The 21,363-nt window shown below is 38.7% G+C and overlaps 1 protein-coding gene across 4 annotated transcripts in view; it reads left to right on the forward strand.

Annotated features, from left to right (window-relative positions):
* Window positions 1–4,707: 4,707 nt before the first annotated feature.
* Window positions 4,708–21,363, forward strand: part of ATP6V0D2 (ATPase H+ transporting V0 subunit d2) — a 60,215-nt gene continuing 43,559 nt past the window's right edge. The window contains exons 1-2 of one of the 4 annotated variants that reach the window (XM_074354867.1): window positions 4,708–5,092; window positions 17,950–18,121. In XM_074354867.1, coding sequence (XP_074210968.1) covers window positions 4,963–5,092; window positions 17,950–18,121 — 302 coding nt within the window. In that variant the 5' untranslated portion in view covers window positions 4,708–4,962. The remainder of the gene's footprint in view (window positions 5,093–17,949; window positions 18,122–21,363) is intronic. The other 3 variants (XM_010951986.3, XM_010951995.3, XM_010951970.3) reach the window with 3 other exon arrangements.

Raw genomic sequence — 21,363 nt, forward strand, 5'->3', positions numbered from 1 at the left:
CTGTTACATTTTAAAATACATGTGAATTCAAAAATGTAAAATTTTTTTAAAGTGAAAAATGAATATTTATACAATACTGTGATATATGAATTTTATAACTTTTTAAAAAATGATTAATGTTATAAATAAGAATTTCTCAAATAATATTCTAAAGAAGACTACTTCTTCAGATTGTTAAAGACATTAATTGCCCAAACAAAGGAAGCCATTGCCTGGGCAGTTGTTTGGAAAACGCTGTTTTAATGTTAAGCCACTTTAATCACCAAAGGTTTTCTCAGAGAATTCAGTGTGTTAATATGCATTTTGATTGGCCAAGACGGGATAACCTGTCTAACCGTTCACCGTTTTCTTTACCCCCACAGAACATCTCTCAAGAAACTGTCCACTTGAAGAAAAAAAAATACACAACTTAAGAGCACTGAGTTTCAGTTTTATTCGGGGACCTTACTGAGGACTATAGGCTGGGGACAGCCCCTCAGATGGCTCTGAGGAAATGCTCCAAGGGGTAGGGAAGGAACCAGTACATACATGAATTTTTGGTGGGGGAAGACTGCATAGTCAAGCATACATCTTGCTAAAAGATTACTACTCATCACAAAGAACAGATGTCTTAAGTCAGTGCTTTTCTATGTCTGGGAAAAGGCAAGAAGCTGGGGTCATTGAAATTCTTCCTAAAATATGCACCTTAACTATCTAGGGACTTAATCCAAAACACAGAATGTTACAGCTTGTTTTTTCCATCCTGAAGTTCCTGAATTCCGAGATACTGTTGGTGGGTGACTACAGTGGGTTGTGACTCACCCCTCTGGGGAACTTTGTTCTTTTTGTTTACAAGAGCAGGTCCTTGAAACAAGAGAAGTTGCAGTGAACATGTAGGGTAAGTGGAACCAGGTTGTGAAAGAACAAAAGCAAAGGTGAAAAATCATTTGCTGTTTTGGAGGAAGAGAAGAAGGATTTGCATTATGATGAAGACCGGGGATGGTTTGGGAAGCAGAGTAAGACACAGGGAGGGGTAGAACTCCCCTACTTGGTGAGAGATCTAAAAACATCCACGCAAACCACCAGAAGTCACTTGTTTAAACTTCAATGTGACTTTTTTTTTTTAAATGAAAAAGTGTACAGGTAATGCATGTTAAAGAGATGTCACTCGTGCAAAAGCTCAAGATGCCAAACCTAGATTTCATACCTAACCTAACTGCGGTTCCAGCCTTCCACAGAAATGTAATCTGAATCAAGCAGTTGGGGTTTTCTGGTCAGCACGTGGGCTCTCTCTGCACACACCCCTACCCCAGAGGAAGGAGAGGCAATCTGTATGATAAAACCCTTGCGTCCCTTCCCTCCAAAAGGAAGATGTCTTGCCCCAAATAATCCTTTCTTTTCTCGTATTAATGACTTCCTTGTCCCACCATCCTTTCTATAAAACCCTACTGTCTTGTACCACTTCTGGGAGCCCCCTTCAACCTGCTGGATGGGATGCTTCCAGGTTCATGAATTGTTGAATGAAACCAATTATACCTTCAGATTTACTCAGCTGAATCGTGGTTTTTGACAGGTAAGTCAAATAAAAAGATGCCTGCTATAATGTTATGGTGACCTCTTGTGGTTCAAAACCAAAATGACCTTTTGAAAAATTAAGTATTAAACTCCAAAGCAAATAGCTTGGAGTTTGAATAACCTCTTTCAGTGTTCACCCAAGTTATGGTCAGTGGCTACCTCTTAGGAGTGTACTAGAGGAACATTCATCTCATCTATTTCTGTAATAGTTAAAAATCTTTGCAAAAAGGATGCATTACTCTGGTGAGCAGAAAACAATAAAGACTGAACAAGATGTAAGGGGGAAAAAATCAACTTTCTCAGGTAGATGTTCACTTCTCTGCTAGACAGAATATAGAATTTTGACTAAAGTAAGTGAAGGCCCTTCATATTTTAAAATAAACAGGGTTTTGAACTTTTTACCTTTGCTTTATAGCTATGCTTACATAAATATTTTATCTAAATATTAGGAGTGGTGACTGGTTTCTGTACTTTTCTAATTGGATTAAAATTTTTGCCCTAGAACAGATTTTGTAATAAGAAATTAAATAGGGTCGCTGAACAATAAGATGTTATGAAGGAGACAAGTACTATATCTGGTCCAGGCTTAACATTCTATCATTTTAAAGAAACATTGGAACTTGTCTCTACATGTAAATATAAAATATGACAACTTGAAATTTTTTGCACACACACAAAATCCACTCCCTTTTGAGCATGTCAACATTCAGGGCTAGTTCTAAGCAAAACTATGAAGATTTTGTGTTGTGCTGTACAAGTTTAACAACTGGTTCTCAATCCAAAATATGTGTATGCGTTTATCATAAATTTTACTGATATAAAGAATGTGTATCACTCAATTTACAAATAACAATAAAATAATACTCTTAATTGTAAACTCCATATAGTCCATTGATTTTCACAGTATGCTTTTGAGACAGGAGGGAAGGGGGCAGGGCACAGCCATTGAAGGAATGACACAGCCACTGAGGACAGGACCAACTGGTTGAAACCAAGATGGCAGAAGATTCCACTTCCAGTAGACCTTGAGCCTCATGGTGCTCCCACAGGTACCATGAGGGTTCCTAGGCTGACCATAAAAGATCAAAAAGTGGGCAGGGCCCAATTCCTGGAAATCCCCACCCCTTTCCCAAAATAGTTGAAATAATCTTCCTATTCATTAGCATATGAAATTACCGAGTCCATAAAAACGAACTACCCTGCACCTCGTGGTTGCTCTCTTTTGCCTTCTGAGATGGCCCTGAATTCTGTCTATGGAGTGTTTATCTGCTTTTAGTTTAAACTAAACACCCCCACACCTCTCAGTCTCTCTCCTTCTCACCTTTCTGAGATGGCCCACGGTCTGCCTATGCAGTGTGCATCTTCTAAGCCGTTCTGCCTGCTGAGTGTGTTGGACCACACTCTGTCTGTGGAACGTGTATCTCCCTAAGTCAACTTGCTTTTGTTTTACCATGTCTTACTCTTGAATTCTTTCCTGCACAAGGCAAGAACCTAATCTCCGGCAACACTTTCACTCATCTTTATTCATTTCTAGTATCTATAGTCAATCTACCACTGCAGTTGACAAACAAGTGTAGTTCCAACACGGCTGTTGTTGACTTTTACTTACATTAATGAATAGGACAAAAAGGAAACAGTGAAGACATATGTAACATGAGTGGCTTCTTTGCTGACTCACATAATGGTTTTTGAATACTGAAAGACTATTTCTTCTTCTTCTTTTTTTTTTGAAATTCACAATGTAACTAGACATACCACACACTTTCAAGTTTAATTTGCATTAGTAACATTTTCCTTAAGACTTTCTTAAGTCCAGGTGAAGAACAACAACAAATCAAGCCCTGATTTGCAGCAATTGCCTATTTTCATGGTGAAATACTCTCACCATGATCCACTTTAAGCCACCATTGCAACATCATTCAACCCAGTGTTGAGAAGAGATGTGTGATAGTGCACTGTTACATAAAACATCTACTATACACATACAATAGACATAAAGAACCTCACGTGAATAAATAATAGTAGAATGATTAGGGAACAATGAGTTTGTTTTAGTAATTAATCTAATTGTAAATCTGCATTAAATTGAACTGTATAAACTGCTGATCTGCAATGCACTTTTAATCCACAAAAGTGGTAAGTTCATTATGATTCAACCAAAAATGTACCCCAGGAGTTTGGGTATGTTTGAGTTTGAGTATGTTTTGAGGTTTCAGTTGGAATTTGAGTTTTGAGCCCGAGTCTGTAATTGGGGGTGGGGGGTGGATAATGATAAAGATAATAATAAGAACCTCTACTGTGTGTTGAATACTTTCAAAGTGCTGGGCACTGTGCTGAAAAACTGGTTCTCTGTAATTTTCAGCAACTGAAACAGAATTTACATTGACTGCATCTTATTTAGCTTCTCCCAGTTTGGAAATACTGAGAAAGAGACTGGAGGATTTCTGACACTTTAGTTAAGAATTTGACACAATATATATGAAAGTGAAATACTATATATGCAAAATCATGTTGGGAATATTTGATACAATTTTTGAACTAAGTATTGGGGAGAACCAGCACTCCTTTTGGTTGTGTGACACAACAGTTAAGTCCTGGCTTAATTACACTGTGCATTTTGTTTTGCCTCACGGCTTCTGAGAGTTGGCTCTTTATTTGTGATTTGGGTAATAATACTATCAGGGCAGATTCTCATCTGAGCAACATAAGATTGAAATGGTAAAAACAAAATGCAGAGTGCCTTATTGAAGGGTCGGAATTTAACAAGGTGCTTATTATTTGCTTGTTGTTGTAGAACCACAACACTGTGTCTGTTGTCAGGATTGTTCTCTGGTCTCTGCCCCAAGATGGGGGGTGGGGAGGGGACCAGCTACCCGTCTTTGGCCATGTTCCAGCATTACTGGCCATGTGTCTTACAAACACCAATTCTGCTTTATTAGCTTCTCAGGGTTCTTCAAACTGCCTGCTTGCCTTTACAGAAGTTAATTTTTTTTTAAGCCCTCTCTTTCTTCCTACTCATAGTCCTCAAGACATTTAGGACAAATGTAATTTACAGTTGAAAGCTCACAAGGTCAGATGGGGGAGGGATGTTTTCAAAACTTTCAGGGGCAGCACAGCCGGGGAGGGGCCAGCTGCCCTGGGAGGGGGAGGGCAGAGCCCTGACCCCCCCTCTCCCTGCAGGGGGTTGCTTCCTGGGTTCACCCGGGTTATTAGCTGATTCACTGTTGATGGAAAAACAGGGCTGGGCACGCTGTGTGGACAGTCACTGAAGGCGGAGGAAACTAGTCTTGAAAACCCTGACAATCAGCTGAGAGAGAACTCCTGATCGCTGCTGGCACTGTTTCCAGACGGGGCCAGTCTTCGAGGTGACCGAGACGCCGAGCTGCTTCAGCGGTGGTCACTTCCCCCATGCTTGAGGGTGCCGAGCTCTGCTTTAACGTGGACCATGGCTACCTGGAGGGCCTGGTGCGAGGGTGCAAAGCCGGCCTCCTGACCCAGCAGGACTACGTCAACCTGGTCCAGTGTGAGACCCTGGAAGGTAAGTGCTGCTCTTCTCATCATTTCAAAAAAGAAAAAGGGCTTGATGCCACCCGCTGGAGTGTGGACCAGGGGCTGTGTTCTCCCGGACTGAGTCCAGGGCGGGCTTCTATTCCCAGGGTCCTGACTTCAGGGGTCTACAAACTTGGACAAAGGGAAAAAAAATTACATCTCCATTTTCAATATTCTCTAAGTGAAATTTAGCATTTCCCCTTATTATGAATATAGGCAGTGCATCACGGTGGTTAGCACTTTGTCACCAATAAAAATTCAATATTTTCATTTTCAATGATTTCCTGTATTCCTTTGTATGTATTTTCATTCTACATATTTAGAAATATTATTTTGAGAAGGAATTCACCATAGTGTCCAAGGATCTATGGCCAAAAACAAAAACCTTGGTCTGGAGAATTTTATTCTATCCCGTTTCTCAGTGTCTATTAATATGAGAATATATACTTGAGGTTTGTCTTTAATGAAGTTTAAGATAAAAATCAAGAGACCAGGAGACAGGCATGTGGGGAGGCCATCCCTGGATTTAAAACTTCTGACTTTGACCTCTGCCGGGTGTAAGTAGGTAACCAGGGGCTCAAAGCCTCCAAGCCTCAGATTCCTTATTTGTAAAGTGTGGTTAGTAACTCCTGCTTTGCTGGGTTACTCGGATGAATAAATGGGGCAATACATGAGAGAATGTGTTAAGAACTGTGAAGCACTCTGCAAATGGATATTACCCTTTTAAAAAAAAAAAACAAACACTTTATCGAGGTGTAATGGACATACGAAAAGCTGTACGTATTTAATGTATACAAATTGATGAGTTTAGAGATAAATATACACCCATGAAATCATCACCACAATCTGTGCCGTAAACCCATCCATCACCTCCAAAGGTTTCCTCTTGCCCCATATTATTAATAATTGTGTGTGTGTGTGAATTGTAGGCCCACAGTAGATCTCTAGGACTCATTCATCTTGTGTAATCCTTTGACGAATGCCTCCCCACTTCCCCCTTCTCTCTGGGAATTATCTTTAAGCTACAATATTTTCAAAACCTTACCAAAGATTTCACACCTATAATGTAGTTTTTTTCATGGTAAAAACAGCTGCACTTGCTTATCTTGAAACATACTTATAAAATCAACATGTGTCAATAATAAGGTGCTTTAAACTGCTATATATAAGACAGATATACAACAAATTCCTTCTGTGCAGCACAGGGAGCTATATTCAGTATCTCGTAGTAACCTATAATGAAAAAGAATATGAAGAAGAATGTAGTCTGCATATGTAGGACTGAAACATTATGCTGTACATCAGAAATTGACACAACATTGTAAACTGACTATACTTCAAATTAAAAAAAATTTTATCTTAAAAAAATAATAAGATGCTTTAGAATTTCCAGATTATTCTAGAAAAAGCAAGAAAGCAGTAAGAATCAAGACTGCCAGGAAGAGTATTAGAAGGCAAAAGCAAAGCAAAAACCTTGAAGGTGACTTTACAGGCTTCTTAAGTAAGGCTAAGAGCCCTGAGGTTTCTTGTTTATGGTTCTGACCAGTTAAAGCCAGAGTTAAGGCAGAACTTCCCAAGAGACATTCTCCTTTCAGCTAGAAAAAAATCTTTTAGGGATAACTGATTTTGTTGGCTACAAATAATTACAGAATAATCCCAAATCCTAAATCACTTCAGCATATTTAATTAGGAGCTTGGTGCCTGGAGAATGTTAATCATGGGTAGAAAAATCGGCATAAATTGAGGTAGAAAAAATTAACAAACACAGGCCATACTGAGTGCTTCTGAGAGAAGCCATTTGAATGAATTCTGAATAGTTCTCAGTCAGCTTTTAAAGGGGCAAAGGAATGCAAATTTAAACACAAACCATAAATAAAATATGTTTATGATACAAAACAAGATTCAGCCAGCTCACTGAAGAATTCAGAGAGAAACCACCCTCAGCTCCAATGTGGGGGAAAAGGGAAGGTTTCAGACCCTCCTGAAGACCTGAAGAAAGAACTTTCTGGGAAAATTACACACAGGTGGATACATATGGAATTTTACACATAACATCAGGGGGTCGCGGACACCGGAAGTCACCCTGCACCCCCGGTAAGAAACCCTGCTATATACACCATTGCTTTATTATCATTATGTCTCACGGTTTCTACCGTTCTTTCCTCCTTATAATATTTTTTTTTCAACCATTTGTTTCACAACTACATTTGAATCTGTTGCCAATCCACTGTTTGGAGACCCCTGGGAATATCAAATATGAAGCATCAAACTATGGGTTATAATGACTGTTGAGAAAATCAGTCTAAATAAAGTAAGGGTTTCATGTCCTCAGTTAACAGTCGAGGACGCTGAGGCTCAGAGCGGTGACTAATTAATGCGGCTCCTTGTCGGGGGGAGTGTACAGACATCAGCGTCTGTTTTTCCACCAAAATGTCAGCTTCTGAGCATTAACTGAAGATACATGCATGGGTCCCTGTTGCTCTCAGCTCCGTGTTGATATAGAAAATAACGTCTGCCTTGCCTGAATTTCATAGAACGTTGGGAAGTAAACCATTTGCGAAAAGCAAAGCAACTGTGGCACGTGTGAGTGCGCTGAGAAACCCAGCCACCTTCCCAGCTGGCTTAAGAGTGGAAGAGAAGAAATCAAGGACATTTATTGGGATAGAAGTTACGGACTTTTAGGGCTTCTGTTTACTTGTGCACAAAATATGCACCACACAAATGGTGGGTAAAGAAGAGTGGATAAAACAGGGTCAGGATAGCAGTACCATGTGTTGAAGCCGGCACTTTCTTTAAAGAATAGCTAACTTGGCAAAGATAAAATTTACCTTTAGTCTTCTAAAATCCTGTAGTCTTTATTAATTTTTTTTTGCTTGTTTGTTTGGAGCTGGGGAGGGAGGGAGGAGATTTATTCATTTATTTATTTACTTACTTTATCGTGGAGGTCCTGGGGATTGAATCTGTCCTGGTATTAACAGCTCATTTTAGAAACACTAGGAACACATCGGGTTTCAGGGAAACTTGCAAGACAGAAAAATGAAGTCTGTCCAGAAAAGCTTTGAAAAGTCTTAGTATTTATGATTGTGCAAGTGTGGTCAGAAATACTCATATGCTCCAAAGCCTGACCCTGACTAACTGTCACCTGCATCGGTCACTAGGACCCTCTGTGACTCAGACCTTCCTGGGTACAAGAAAGGGAAGCTGGCTCACACGGCCTGTGTCTCTGGTCCTGCTTGGGGGCTGTGTATTCACATAGAAAGTTCTTTAAAAGTGCCTTAAAAAAAGTTCTTGAAAAGTGACTTGAACCAGAATAATAATGTTAAAAAGACATAAAATAGTCTTTAAAAGAATTAAGACTTACTTTTTTTTTAATTAAAAATTTTTTTACAGCAGTGGTAGGTTCCCAGCAAAATTAAGGAGACAGTAGGAAGACTTCCTCTATAACCCCCATCCCCAAACATGCACAGCGTCCCGTGTTACCAGCATCCCCCACCAGAGTGGTACATTTGTTACAATCAGTGAAACCACCTGGTACATCATAATCACCCAGGGTCCACAGATTACACTGCAGTCACTCTTGGTGTCTCACATTCTGTGGGTTTGAACAAATGTATATAACATGTATCCACTAAGTATTCTACGTAATACACAGTGTTTTCACTGCCCTAAAATTCCTCTGTGCTCTGCGTCTTCTCTTTCCCCCTGACCCCCACCCCTGGCACACCCACTGATGTTTTTAGTGTTTGCAGAGTTTTGTGTTTTTCAGAATGTCACACAGTTGGAATCATACAGTATGTAGTCTTTTCACACTGGCTTCTTTCACTTAGCAATATGCATTGGAGGTTCCTTCATATCTTTTCATGGCAATACTGCTGTTTCCATCAGATTTTTAAAAAAATACAAGTAAGAGTGTTGTAAGTATTCTTTTCTCTTTGGAAAAGAAAAAGTAGTAAAATTAATACTTCAGAGTTTTCTAAAATGCAAATCAAAACTACAATGATGTATCAGCTCACACCCATCAGGATGGTCATCATTAAAACATCCATAAATGATAAATCCTGAAAAGGGTGTAGAGAAAAGGGAAACTTCCTACACTGTTGGTGGGAATGTAAATTTGTGCACCACTATGGAGAACAGTATGGAGTTTTCTTAAAAATAACTAAAAATAGACTTACCATATGATCCCATTCTTAGACATGTATCTGGAGGAAATGCTAATTTGACAAGATACATGCCCCCTAATATTGATAGCAGCACTATTTACAACAGCCAAGACATAGAAGCAACCTGAATGCCCATCTACAGATGACTGGGTAAAGAAGATGTGCTGTATTTATACAATGGAATACTACTCAGCCATTAAAAAGAATAAAACAATGCCATTTGCAACAACATGGATGGACCTGGAGATCTTTGTACTAAGTGAAGTAAGTCAGAAAGAGAAAGACAAATATCATATGTTATCACTTCTATGTGAAGTCTAAAAAAATGACACAAGTGAATTTTTTTGCAAAACAGAAGCAGATCTGCAGTCCTAGAAAAATCTTACAGCTACCAGAGGGAAGAGGAGGCGGATGGATAAATTGGGAATTTGGAATTTATAGATGTTGACTACTATATATAAAATAGATAAACAACAAGGTCCTACTGTATAGCACAGGGAACTATATTCAATATCTTATAACAGCTTATAATGAAAAAATATGAAAAGGAATATATATGTATAACTATACTTCAATTAAAAATAATACTTCAAAGCTCTAGAATTTGGTAAGAAATAGCCTTTTCTAAAATACGTACTAAAAGTGTCCTCAGGCTCTCAGGGTGTGGTGAGTCTTTACCTCGTCCTCTCTGCTGTAACTTTTGGGAAAGGAATGGGAGAAGCTGATTGCATCTCACTAATAATTACTTCCTTTTCAGGGGACATGACTTTCATTCTTTTCCAACTGGGCCTTCAAGTGGGAATTAATTCATTTATTAAGCACTTTCTACTTAGAGCCGAGGGAGTCAAGATGAAAAAGATACTGTCCCTGCCCTAAAAGGGCTCCCACTCTTGAGACTAAAAATATTGGAAAAATAAGAACCCTTCATGAGGGCAGTTGGGCCTGAAAATTCCAGATGCATATACACTTGGCCTGGGGCGTCATGTAGCATTGTTTGGAATAGGGGAAGATGAAAAACAAATCAAACATCCATCCGAGGGAACTGGTTAAATGAATTATAAAACATTCCCTTAACGGGATATTCTGCAGCTATTAAAGAGAGAAAACACGAGGATGCTTCTAAGAAGACTACTGATGAAGAAAGATGGTGGGGAGATATTAAATGAGGAAAGCCAGGGGAAGAACTATGTAGCATGGTAGATACTCTTTTACTGTAAAAGGCAGATCCATTTTTTTCAAATGTATTTTCTGTATGATTGGATACAAAGAAACTGTGAACGTTTCCAAATGCAAATAGTAGTTCCTGGGGCTGGTAATGAGTGGTGGGTGGGGGGAGATAGGAGGCCTTTCACTGTTTACCTGGATTTATACCCACTACCTGTTTTTAAGTTAAGTAATTCACATAGAAAGATTTATTTCAGAGGGCTTTCTCCGAGCTCCCTCAGACATCACCTGTACTTCTAATTATAGCATTTATTTCCTTGTATGTTAAAAATGTACATACAATACTGACTTATATTAAAGATGCATGTCCAGTTCTGTCACTTTCCTATTCAGACATCCTTCAGTGGCTTTCATCAGGCAGGATAAACTTCACTGAGTTTAAAAGTTCAAAGCTCTGTCCCATCCCTACCTGGTAAGCATTTCCTCAGAACCTTCCTGCCTTTTCTACAGTTATTCCTTTTTTTTATCTTTTTTTTTTTTTTTTTTTGGTGGGGGTAATTAAGTAATTATTTATTTTTAGAGGAGGGACTGGGGATTGAACCCACGACCTTGTGCCTGCTAAGCACGTGCTCTACCATTCCCCCCAATACAGTTATTCCTTCAGTCACAAATTCCATTCTCCATCCTGCTTGCTGGAGAACACCCATCCCTCTTTAAAGTCTCCACTTCACAGTCGCTTTCTCTATAAACCCTTTCCTCCTGTCTCCCTATTGGGGTAAAACTGACAAGCCTCAACGTTGTGCTCTGCGATACTTGGTAAGGGACCTAGCTCTGTGTGACATTTGCACAGGTATGTCACCATGGGGCAGGACGTTTGTCTCCTTTATCTAGCCCCCTGAATTATCACAGTTAAGGGCTTAACTCCTGAATGAATAAAATAAATCTGTCGCTTCCCAGATTGTAAGCTTCTCAAGGGCAGAAACTATAAACGTATCTGATGGCAGAGGTGTTAATTAACTAGACAGGACAGTCCTATCACAATGTAAATGAATATCAAATCACCATGATGTACACCTTAAATATCTTACAATTTTATTTGCTGGTTATACCTCAATAAAACTGATTTTTTAAAGACATTTTTTAAGGGTAGAAACCACACCTTACACCTTTCTGTCTCCTAGCTGCCCAGGCCTAAGGCTGTTTTTTTGTCCATAGGAAGAATCAAAAAATAGACATTAGCAGTGTCTGCCTGTTTGAGTTGAAGTCCCGGGTCTCCTACTCTCCGGCTCTGGGATGTTAAGCCAGCTGCTTAACTTCTAGCCGTGGTGCTTTCTTATCTGGTATCTCCCTGGCCTAACTCCCAGTTACTGGGGGAATGAGAAATTTCTGAAGATGTTTTGTAAACTGTAAATCATAAGAATTCCTGGGAAGTCATAAGAACCCCCCACCCCCACCCCGAACTGCAGTGTATACACAACAGGAAGGAGTTTACCCTCCTCTGCTAGACTTTTCTCCTCATTTCTCCGTTATGGTTAATGGTGTTTGGTGTATGATTCTAAATAGTTGTTTCTGTTCTCCTTCAAAGAGCACTAGTTTATCTTGGACACACTCATTCTATAAATAAATGAAAACAATAAAAATTATAAGAAGGGTTTAAGCCTATAGGGAACCACATCTGGAAGAACAGCAGGCTGGAAAAATGCCAATGAGATGGGGATGGGGGTGGGGAGTAGAGCTGAGATGGCAAGGTATTCTAGGCCCTCAGGGAGAACTAATGAACTACACAAAGAAAAAATAAATAAAATCGGATGGGTGCGAAGGAAAGCAATTTGGCTGCAGTACTAAAATACCTGGAGATAAGGCAGGAATTTAGGCTGGGAAATTTGTGAAGGACCTTGAAGGTCTAATTATGGAGCTTCAGAGTATTGAACAAGGGCAACAGACATGTCTGAATTGTTAGTCAAATACATGGAAGCATGGAAAACATGAACAAGTTATTTCCCTGACCCTCAGTTTTTTCATCTGTGAAATGGGGATTATTGTTAAGGTTGAGGGATAATGTATATTAAAAATCATTCTATCAGTGGTAAAACACTCTCCAAATATTATGAAAGTTGCTTTTAATCTGCCTAAAACCCAGTAGCTCGAAGCTACTTATAAGATCATCATAAGGTCAAAATATTTCTTAGGAAAGATTAAACACTGAGGCATGGAATACATGAAGAGAAGGGAGCCTGGGAGAATCTGTCAAGAGATTGCCATGGTGATCTAGGCGCCAGGTGCTCATTCTAAACTCGGGATATAAAGAGTGGAAATCTGAGAAGATATTAAGGAACAAAGCAGGGGATTTGGGGTTAATAAAACACCGAAGAGGACTTGAAGTTTTATCACCATAAGAAAGGTAGTATGTTAGCAAAAATGGAGGAAGAAGTGTCTGGTTTTATAGATATAAATAGATTTATTAAAATCTGAGTAATCAAAAGATATGATGGTAGACTCTAATATATATTTTAAGAAAATTCAGGTTTAGAGAATAAAAATCAACATCTTAACCAATTAAATCAAATTATTTTGGAAGTAGTTGGGTACAAGTGAGGTTTATAAAAAGCTCTTCACCCACATTGTCTTTCTAAATCCCCACAACAACCCAAAAATGTAGATTCAAAGGAGAGACAAATATCTATGAAATCTCATATGTGGAATCAAAAACAAATAAAAGACACAAATGAACACATTTACAAACCGGAAATAGACTCACAAACATGAGAAACAAACTATGATTACCAAGGGGAAAGGGGCAGGGAGGGATAAATTGGGAGTTTGGGATTAACATATACACCCTACTATATATAAGAGATAAACAATAAGGACCTGTATAGTACAGGAAACTATATTAAATAGGACATGGGACTATAGTGGAAAAGAATCTGAAAAAGAATGTGTATGTATATGTATAATTGAATCACCATGCTGTACATACGAAACTAACATAACATTGTAAAATCAACTATGTCAATTAAAAAAAAAACCTAAAATGTAGCTTCTATACCCATTTTGCAGACGAGGAAACTGAGTTCAGAAAGATCTGAAGGATAACTTCCCTAAATTCAGCACCAGCAGAGGGTGGGGAAGAGGCAGGGGAGCTGCTCAGAGCATCCTTTACAGGTACTTCTGAAAGTACTTCTTTGGCATAAGCTACCTGGGAGGTGAAAGGTCTGGGTATCCATTTTTATAGAGTCCCAACAGGATGCTGCACAGATAAAAATAATCTGCCCAACAAATTATTAGAGAGGCAGTGACAACCAGATAGTCGTCCTGCCTCATTAGCCAAGTGATCTCAGGTAATTCCCTGAACTCGGTGACTGCAACCCACAAAAGACGTGTTTTTACATTATGACCCATTACGAATGTACGCACACATGCAGGCACATGTACATTGATGATTCTCTGGGTGATATCCTCTGATATTTGTTCTAACAACTGAATCTATTTCCTCTATGCTATTGTGTTTGAGGCAGATAAAGTTGATTTAGTTGGTAGTGATCTCACAGTTCCTCATTTGAATAAAAAAAAATGCCACTTGCCACACTACTTTGGATGAAAAAGAGTGTAATTTTCCAAAATGTTCTCTGTGGGTGGCTCTATTGTTTTCTGGTGGCTTGGGAGGTTCTGTACCATACTGTTTCCAAAGAAATCATTCAAATTAATGTGTTAAAGACTTTTGGTTCCTACAGTTAAGAAGCTTGTTTATTCCAAGTGTATTTGACCACAAAGTGTTATTCATCATAGCTATTTAGATAAGCACTTGGCGAAATGCAAGGAAAAAATTATGTGATCCTATTTTTTTTTCATTCTTCAGTTTTATTAGGTAGCATTGTTACAATTTGACTGCACATATACATGTAAGTACATATACACAATATATTACACATATTTTTTAAATTTATATATATGTACTGTTGTTTCTAAGAATGTTTAGAGCTTTAGCTTTTTAAACTTACATAGTTATCAAAGGAATAAAGCCAACAACAAAATAAGAATTAATTCAAAAAGATACATACACCCTGCTATTAACAGCAACATTCTTTGTAAATGCCAAGATATGGAAGCATCCTAAATGCACATCAATAGATGAGTGGATAAAGAAGATGCAGCATATGTATGTAATGAAATACAACTCACTCACAAGAATGAAGGATATTTTGCCATTTGTGGCCCTTCATTCACTTTTTTTTCTTTTTTTCACTTCAAAAATGAGAATTTTATAACTGGCATAAACATTTCCATTGCATCAAAAGACAACAAAATACCCAGAAATTAATTTAACCAAGAGATTACCCATACTCTGAAAACTGTGAAACACTGATGAAAGAAACCAAAGATGATACAAGGAAATGGAAAGATATCTTGTGCTCTCCATTGGAAGAATCAACATTATCAAAATGGCCACACTACCCAAAGCAATCCACAGGTCCAATGCAAGCCCTGTCAAAATACTCACGACATTCTTCACAGAACTAGAACAAACAATTCCAAAATTTATATGGAACCATAAAAGACCCCAAACTGCCAAAGCAATCTCTTGTAGATCTTTTTTTTTCCCCCCCTCCTTTTTGTTCTCTTTTCTTATGGCTTGATGACTAGAGAAGTTCCTTTAACATTTGTTGTAAAGCTGGTTTGGTGGTATTGAATTCTTTGAGCTTTTGTTAGCCTCTGAAGCTTTTGATTGCCCCATCAAATCTGAACAAGAGCCCTGCTGGGTAGAGTGTTCTTGGTTGTAAGTTTCCCCTTTCATCACTTTAAATATATTGTGCCACTCCCTTCTGGCCTGCAGACTTTCTGCTGAAAAATCAGCTGATAACGGGAGTTCCCTTGTGTGTTATTTGTGGCTTTTCTCTTGCTAATTTTAATATTTTCTCCTTCTTTAGTTTTTGTCAATTTGATGACTATGTGCCTTGGTGTGTTCCTCTTTGGGTTGATCCTGTGTGGAACTCTGTGCTTCCTGGACTTGGGTGACTGTTTCCTTTCCCAAGTTGGGAAGCTTTCAGTGATTATCTCTCCAAAAATTTTCTCAGGTCCTTTGTCTCTCTCTTCTCTTTCTGGGACCCCTATAATGCAAATATTAGCGCACTTCATGTTGTCCCAGAGTTCTCTTAAATGTGATCCTATTTTAAAAACTCTAAAATGATAAACACTATGGTTGTTATTGACAGATAATGATATTATCTCAGGGCAAATATTTCAGGTCCTAAGATTTTCTTAGAATCTGAATGCAAGTGTCCCTTGGATCGTCTTGGGGCTGGGGAGACAGGGCTCCTGTTAATCCCAACTGGTTCTCCACGGATCACAGTATCACAAGATCCCTTACAGGGTCTGAAACATTTGAGACATTTCATTTCAGAGTCTCACTGGCAGCTGAAAGGTTTGGAAGTTATTTTGCATAAAAGAAACATATGTCCCATGAACAAAATATCATGGTTTTGGAAGAAATACCATTTGTGTCACTTCTGTTGGCAAATATTCCTCCGTGCTGAGAATGCAAACTGTCATACTGAATAAAAATCTGAACTGTCAAAATAGAAGCCAAACAAGACATGGCAAAAGAGTATAATTTTTTAAATTAAGTTAATTAAATAGGTAATTGAGCAAATAAATTCTGGAGTCAGAAGAAGAGTGTTTCTGATGCATGATCTAATCCAGATTCTGAGAGAGAATGCCTGTCAGCTGAATTTCAGAGACTCAGAACCACCCGAGAGCCTTTGAACCCATGTTCCCCCCAGTTACCAGAGCAGTTAGTTCATAGCCCTCAGGCGCTCCCTGTGATCCTCAGAATTAAGGATGTCACACCACACCTTCCTGGGGACAACACCTGCTCACTGCTGGCTTCATGTCCCACCTGTCTGTGTCACCCACTTAATGCTTCAGCAACACTACCACTCCTGCACCAGTTCATGGGATGTGCTCCTTGCACTCTTACGTGGCACCTTAAGGCTGATCTCTGACTTAACCCTCCTGAAACTTTCCTAGGCTCTTTTGCTCTCATCCCTATGAATCTTACTCTCATTTTCTATGTTCCCATAAATCAAGGTTCTCATCTTCATCACTGAACTTACTGCTTGAATCATCTGTTTGCTGTGCCTCCACCCTTACCAGATTGTGAGTTTCCTTGAAGAGGAGGAATATGTCTTGGCCATCTTTGGGTCTCCTGTGGTTTACAGCTCGTAATAAATGCTTGATAAATGTCTAAAGGAAAAAGACAAGAAGGGCCAGGATACTGTACTGGCTCCAGTTGTGTGCTAGAGGATGCCAAAGACGTTTGTGATATTCAGATATTTAAGAACACTTAAGTGTTGAGTACTATTCAAGGAACCAAAAGATAAAAGACATAACCAAGAAAGCAGAACCACGTTTTTGAGTTACCATGTTAAGTCTTTGTAATATCCTGGGAGAGGTGCTGTCCTGGAAGTATTCTCCAAGTACTTTGAGACCCAGATCAGTCCGATTGAATCAGTCTGCCAGACAGAGCTAAGGATTTCCGGAACAACTGATAAATCTAATTTAATTTGTTGGCAATAAAATACAGATATTTAAGGTGTAAGGCTGGCTTTGAATCCATTTATCAATGTGATCTTGATTAACCTCTCTGATCTTCAGGGTTCTTATCTGTAAAAGGGGGTAAAAATCATTCCTCACTCATAGGGTTGGCGTGAGTATTAAATGAGATAATACACGTTTGATACAATGCCAAGTACACAATGAGCACTCGATTGCTAGTAACTTATTTTAATGTTGGCATTCTTTATAATGAGCTATCTGAAAAGAGTCGGAGGATGCTAGAGAATGGAGTATGGGGTCAGTATTAACAAAAATATAGATGCTGGAAAACAAATGGTTTGTTCAGGATAAAGTGACAATAGATGAGATTGGAAACCGTTTAAATTATCTGTCAATTTAAAGGTTGTCTAGCATGGTCCCATTGAAAGGATGCTGAAAGTTAGGAATGAAGAGAGCTATCTCCTAGTTTAAGCTTCTCTGCTGTTATAACACCCATTGAGCCTCACTGAAGCTCAGCACCTTCATTGGTGATGAAGGGATATTGATGGCTGCCCACTCCATCTCCCACACCCACAGTAAATATTAGTAATAAATTTTTCTTTTCCATCTAGCTGGGCAGTTTTCAAACGACTAAAGTCAGCTCAGGTAAAACCAGTTTGCAGTCTCTGGCTAGATGGTATCTCATGTTCTTTTCAGCTGTGCTAAACTTAGACTTTTTAGGTAATTGAAAATTGTTATGTTGCTCTAAAATATCTGTATTAACACTGAATTGAATAAGAAACTTAGTACTCTAGAGATCAACACGCAAGTCTAAATCACACATAGACCTTATGTTAAGGTCTAATAAGATAATAATAATTAGATATGTGTTTATCATAAAGTTATTATAAGTTCAATGAATGTTGTAAAGGTTATTCATGCTTGTTCAAAGTTTGACCTGATTTGGGGTTTCATTTCATTTCAGATCTGAAAATTCATCTCCAGACCATGGATTATGGCAACTTCTTGGCCAATCAGACAAGTCCGCTTACTGTTTCCACCATTGACACGGAGATGAGGAAAAAGCTATGCAGAGAGTTTGAGTATTTTCGGAATCATTCCCTGGAGCCCCTGAGCACCTTTTTCACATACATGACGTAAGTGGTAACAGGAAGCCCTACTCCTCCCCAGTGTGATTATGCAAACGACCCCCCCGACAGGTACGGTGGGGTGTTAGGCTGGCATGAGGCTTGAGACCTTTAGTATTGTTTGTGAGTTTGAATACATTCAAATCTGAACAATCGATGAGCTCCCAGAGCCGCATTTTCAGCGTTAGAAAGTAGAGTTCATTTATTGATCAACGTGATTCTGTAGGCGGCGGTGGCTTCCATATAAAGCAGTGTTTTCTTTTAAAAACATAAGTAATGCTGATGCTTCAAGTGTTCCGGCTGTTGGAACTGAAGGGCGATGCCACGTGACATTTTCGGATCACTTGTGCGGTTGGGGTTGAAATATCCCAAATTGTTCTTGAGCTATCCCTTCCCCTCGCAGCCGCCGAAGGAGCACCCATCATAGTCGTATGTGCTTTACGTCCATCCTGCTCCACTAGCAGTGGTTCCAGTCTTTAAGTGTGAAGTCCCTTCTTCCTAAAAAATGTTTGAAGTTCTGTACAACAGTAAATTGTATTTATTAATCCAGTTAATGAATTATTTCCAGTGTTCAAAACTTTTAAAATTGAAGTATAGTCGTTTTACAATGATGTGTTAATTTCTGGTGCACAGCATAGTGATTCAGTTACACACACACACACACACACACATATATTCCTTTTCATATTTTTTCATTATAGGCCAGTACAAGGTATTGAATGTAGTTCCCTGTGCTGTACAGTAGGACCTTGTTTTCTATCTATTTTATGTATAGTATTTAATATCTGCAAATCCCAGTTTCCCAATTTATCCCTCCACCCCCCCAACTTTCCCCTTTGATAACCACAAGTTTATTTTCTATGTCTGTGAGTCTGTTTCTGTTTTGTAAATAAGTTCATTTGCATCATTTTAAAGATTCTACATATAAGTGATATCATATGATATTTGTCTTTCTCTGTCTGACTTACTTTACTTAGTATGATCATCTCTAGGTCCATCCATGTTGCTGCAAATTTTTTATGGCTCAGTTGTATTCCATATTCTTTATCCAGTCATTTTTACATGAACATTTAGATTATTTCCACGTCTTGGCTATTGTAAATAGTGCTGCTATGAACATTGTGGTGCATGTATCTTTTCCAATTAAAGTTCCCTCTGGATATATGCCCAGGAGTGGGATTGACAGATGATATGGTAACTCTATTCTTAGTTTTTTGAGGAATCTTCATACTGTTTTCCATAATGGCTGTCTAGTGCTCAAAACTTCAGACCTCTCTAGTTGCCCTACCTGACATCTGGGAAAGAACACCCACAGTATTTGAGCTGTTTATTATATATACACAATTTAGATCTAATATACAAAGTTAGGAATACCAGACCCAGGCCCTAGGCTGGCTGCGGAAGGCATAAAAGGAAAATTCCCCTCTATTCACATGTCCCCTTCTTCCTCACTCAGTTCCTCTCCTCCCAAATAAGCACTTCTCAGTTTCTTCCATAGTTTTCTAGAAAAAATATTTGCATCGTGTAGCGTATTGATACACACTCAACCCACCCTAGCTCCACATTTCAAATGTCGACAAATGGAGACACTTTTTTCCTCCACTTACTATTTCTTAGAAATATTCTCATCGACATCATTCTCTTTTAATAACTGCATAGGCGTTTGTGTTTGGTATTACATCCTGACTCAATTTACCAGGCGTCTATTAATAACTTTTTTCCATTACAAACAGTTTTGCAACTAGCTTATCACTGGGTAGGTCTCGAATTTATTTCTAAGCTGAATTTCTAGCAGTGGAAGTCGTGAATCCAAGAATGTCGCTTTTTTTTTTGGTAAATTTTGCTAAGTTGAACCCAATGAAAATAACACCATTTTGGGGGTTTTGCACCCCCAAAACAGTGAGAAGGCCTGTGACCCTATACCATTGTCAACATCAAATACTATCTTTTTAATGATTGCTCATCCAATAGGTTAAAAAAATTGTGTCTCTTTCCTTTAATTTATATTTCTTTATTAGCAAAATGGAACATCTTTTCACACTCACAATTCATGTTTTTGCTACCTGACCAAACACTGTCCATTTTTTTTATTGAAATATTCAGCATTTTTTGTTGATATGTACGGGCTCTTTGTAAATTAAGAAAGTTAGCCTTTCATTGTGTTGCAAAATTTTTGTCTTAATGTGAAATAATTTAATTTTTACAGGTTTGTTTTCTTTTTCTGTTGCTGTAGAAACATTGAAATTTTTAATTAGCTGTAATGGTCAGTCTTTCATTGTACAGTCTTCTGGATTATTGTGTCCTGCTTAGCAAGGCCTTCTCCACTCCAAATAAATAAATTCCCCTGTCTTTTCTTCCATTCTTTTGTTGCTGTTTTCTCCTTTTTTATATTTAAAACTTCGGTTCACTTAAAATTTATTTTGGTGCAAGGAATGAGACGAGGAATTCAGATCAAATTGTTTTCACCAAATAGCTCTCTCGCTGTTTCTGTACCATTTCCATAAATAAGCGAGTGGAAGAAATGATCGTAGTTCAAGGCAGGAAGCAATCGCTGATGTGCTGAGACAGAGACTGAGGCTCAGATTGCCTTTGTTCCTTGCTTGTGCGATCAATCCTCCTATCAGCGCTGTAGCCTACGGTTTTATTTATAGGCAAGAAACATGCCAACATTTTTTTAAGAATCCACCAATACACAACTAGTCAGGGGTGAAGATCTTGGGTCTGACTCAGTCCAAAGCCGAAGCATTTTCTGAGAAGGACTCTGGAAAGCCTTTCCTGAAGGGCTGACTTTGTTGCCTCGCCTGGAAATGCGGTAGAATTTGAGATTCAGGAGAGGGCTGAGCATCTGGGGTTGAAGCATGCATGATGAATAAATGGTCAGTTTTGGCTGAAGTAGGTTGTGCAGAAAAGGAAGGAGAGAAATGAGGAAAAGAGGCTAGAGAAAGAAATTCTAGCCCGATTACAGAATCTTCAGTGGCAGGCTAAGGAAGTTGGGCTTTATCACATCAGAGTATTTTTCATGTGTATGTGTGTGTTGTTGGTATCTGCAAAACTCTTAAAAATAAAGACCTTAAGCAAAACCCCAAATGTAAAAGAGATGAAAGAAAAGGCCAGCTTTGCTCCCAGGATTCCTTCTTTTCCATAATGGTTGTGGTGAAGTAGAACATGCTCGAGCTTTGGACTGAGCCAGATCCGAATTCATATCTAACCTAATCTAAGCCTGAGAGAGAGGCTTTGCGAATAGTGATGCT

The sequence above is a fragment of the Camelus bactrianus genome, chromosome 29 (assembly GCF_048773025.1).
Source record: "Camelus bactrianus isolate YW-2024 breed Bactrian camel chromosome 29, ASM4877302v1, whole genome shotgun sequence".
In the NCBI taxonomy this organism is placed as follows: Eukaryota; Metazoa; Chordata; class Mammalia; order Artiodactyla; family Camelidae; genus Camelus; species Camelus bactrianus.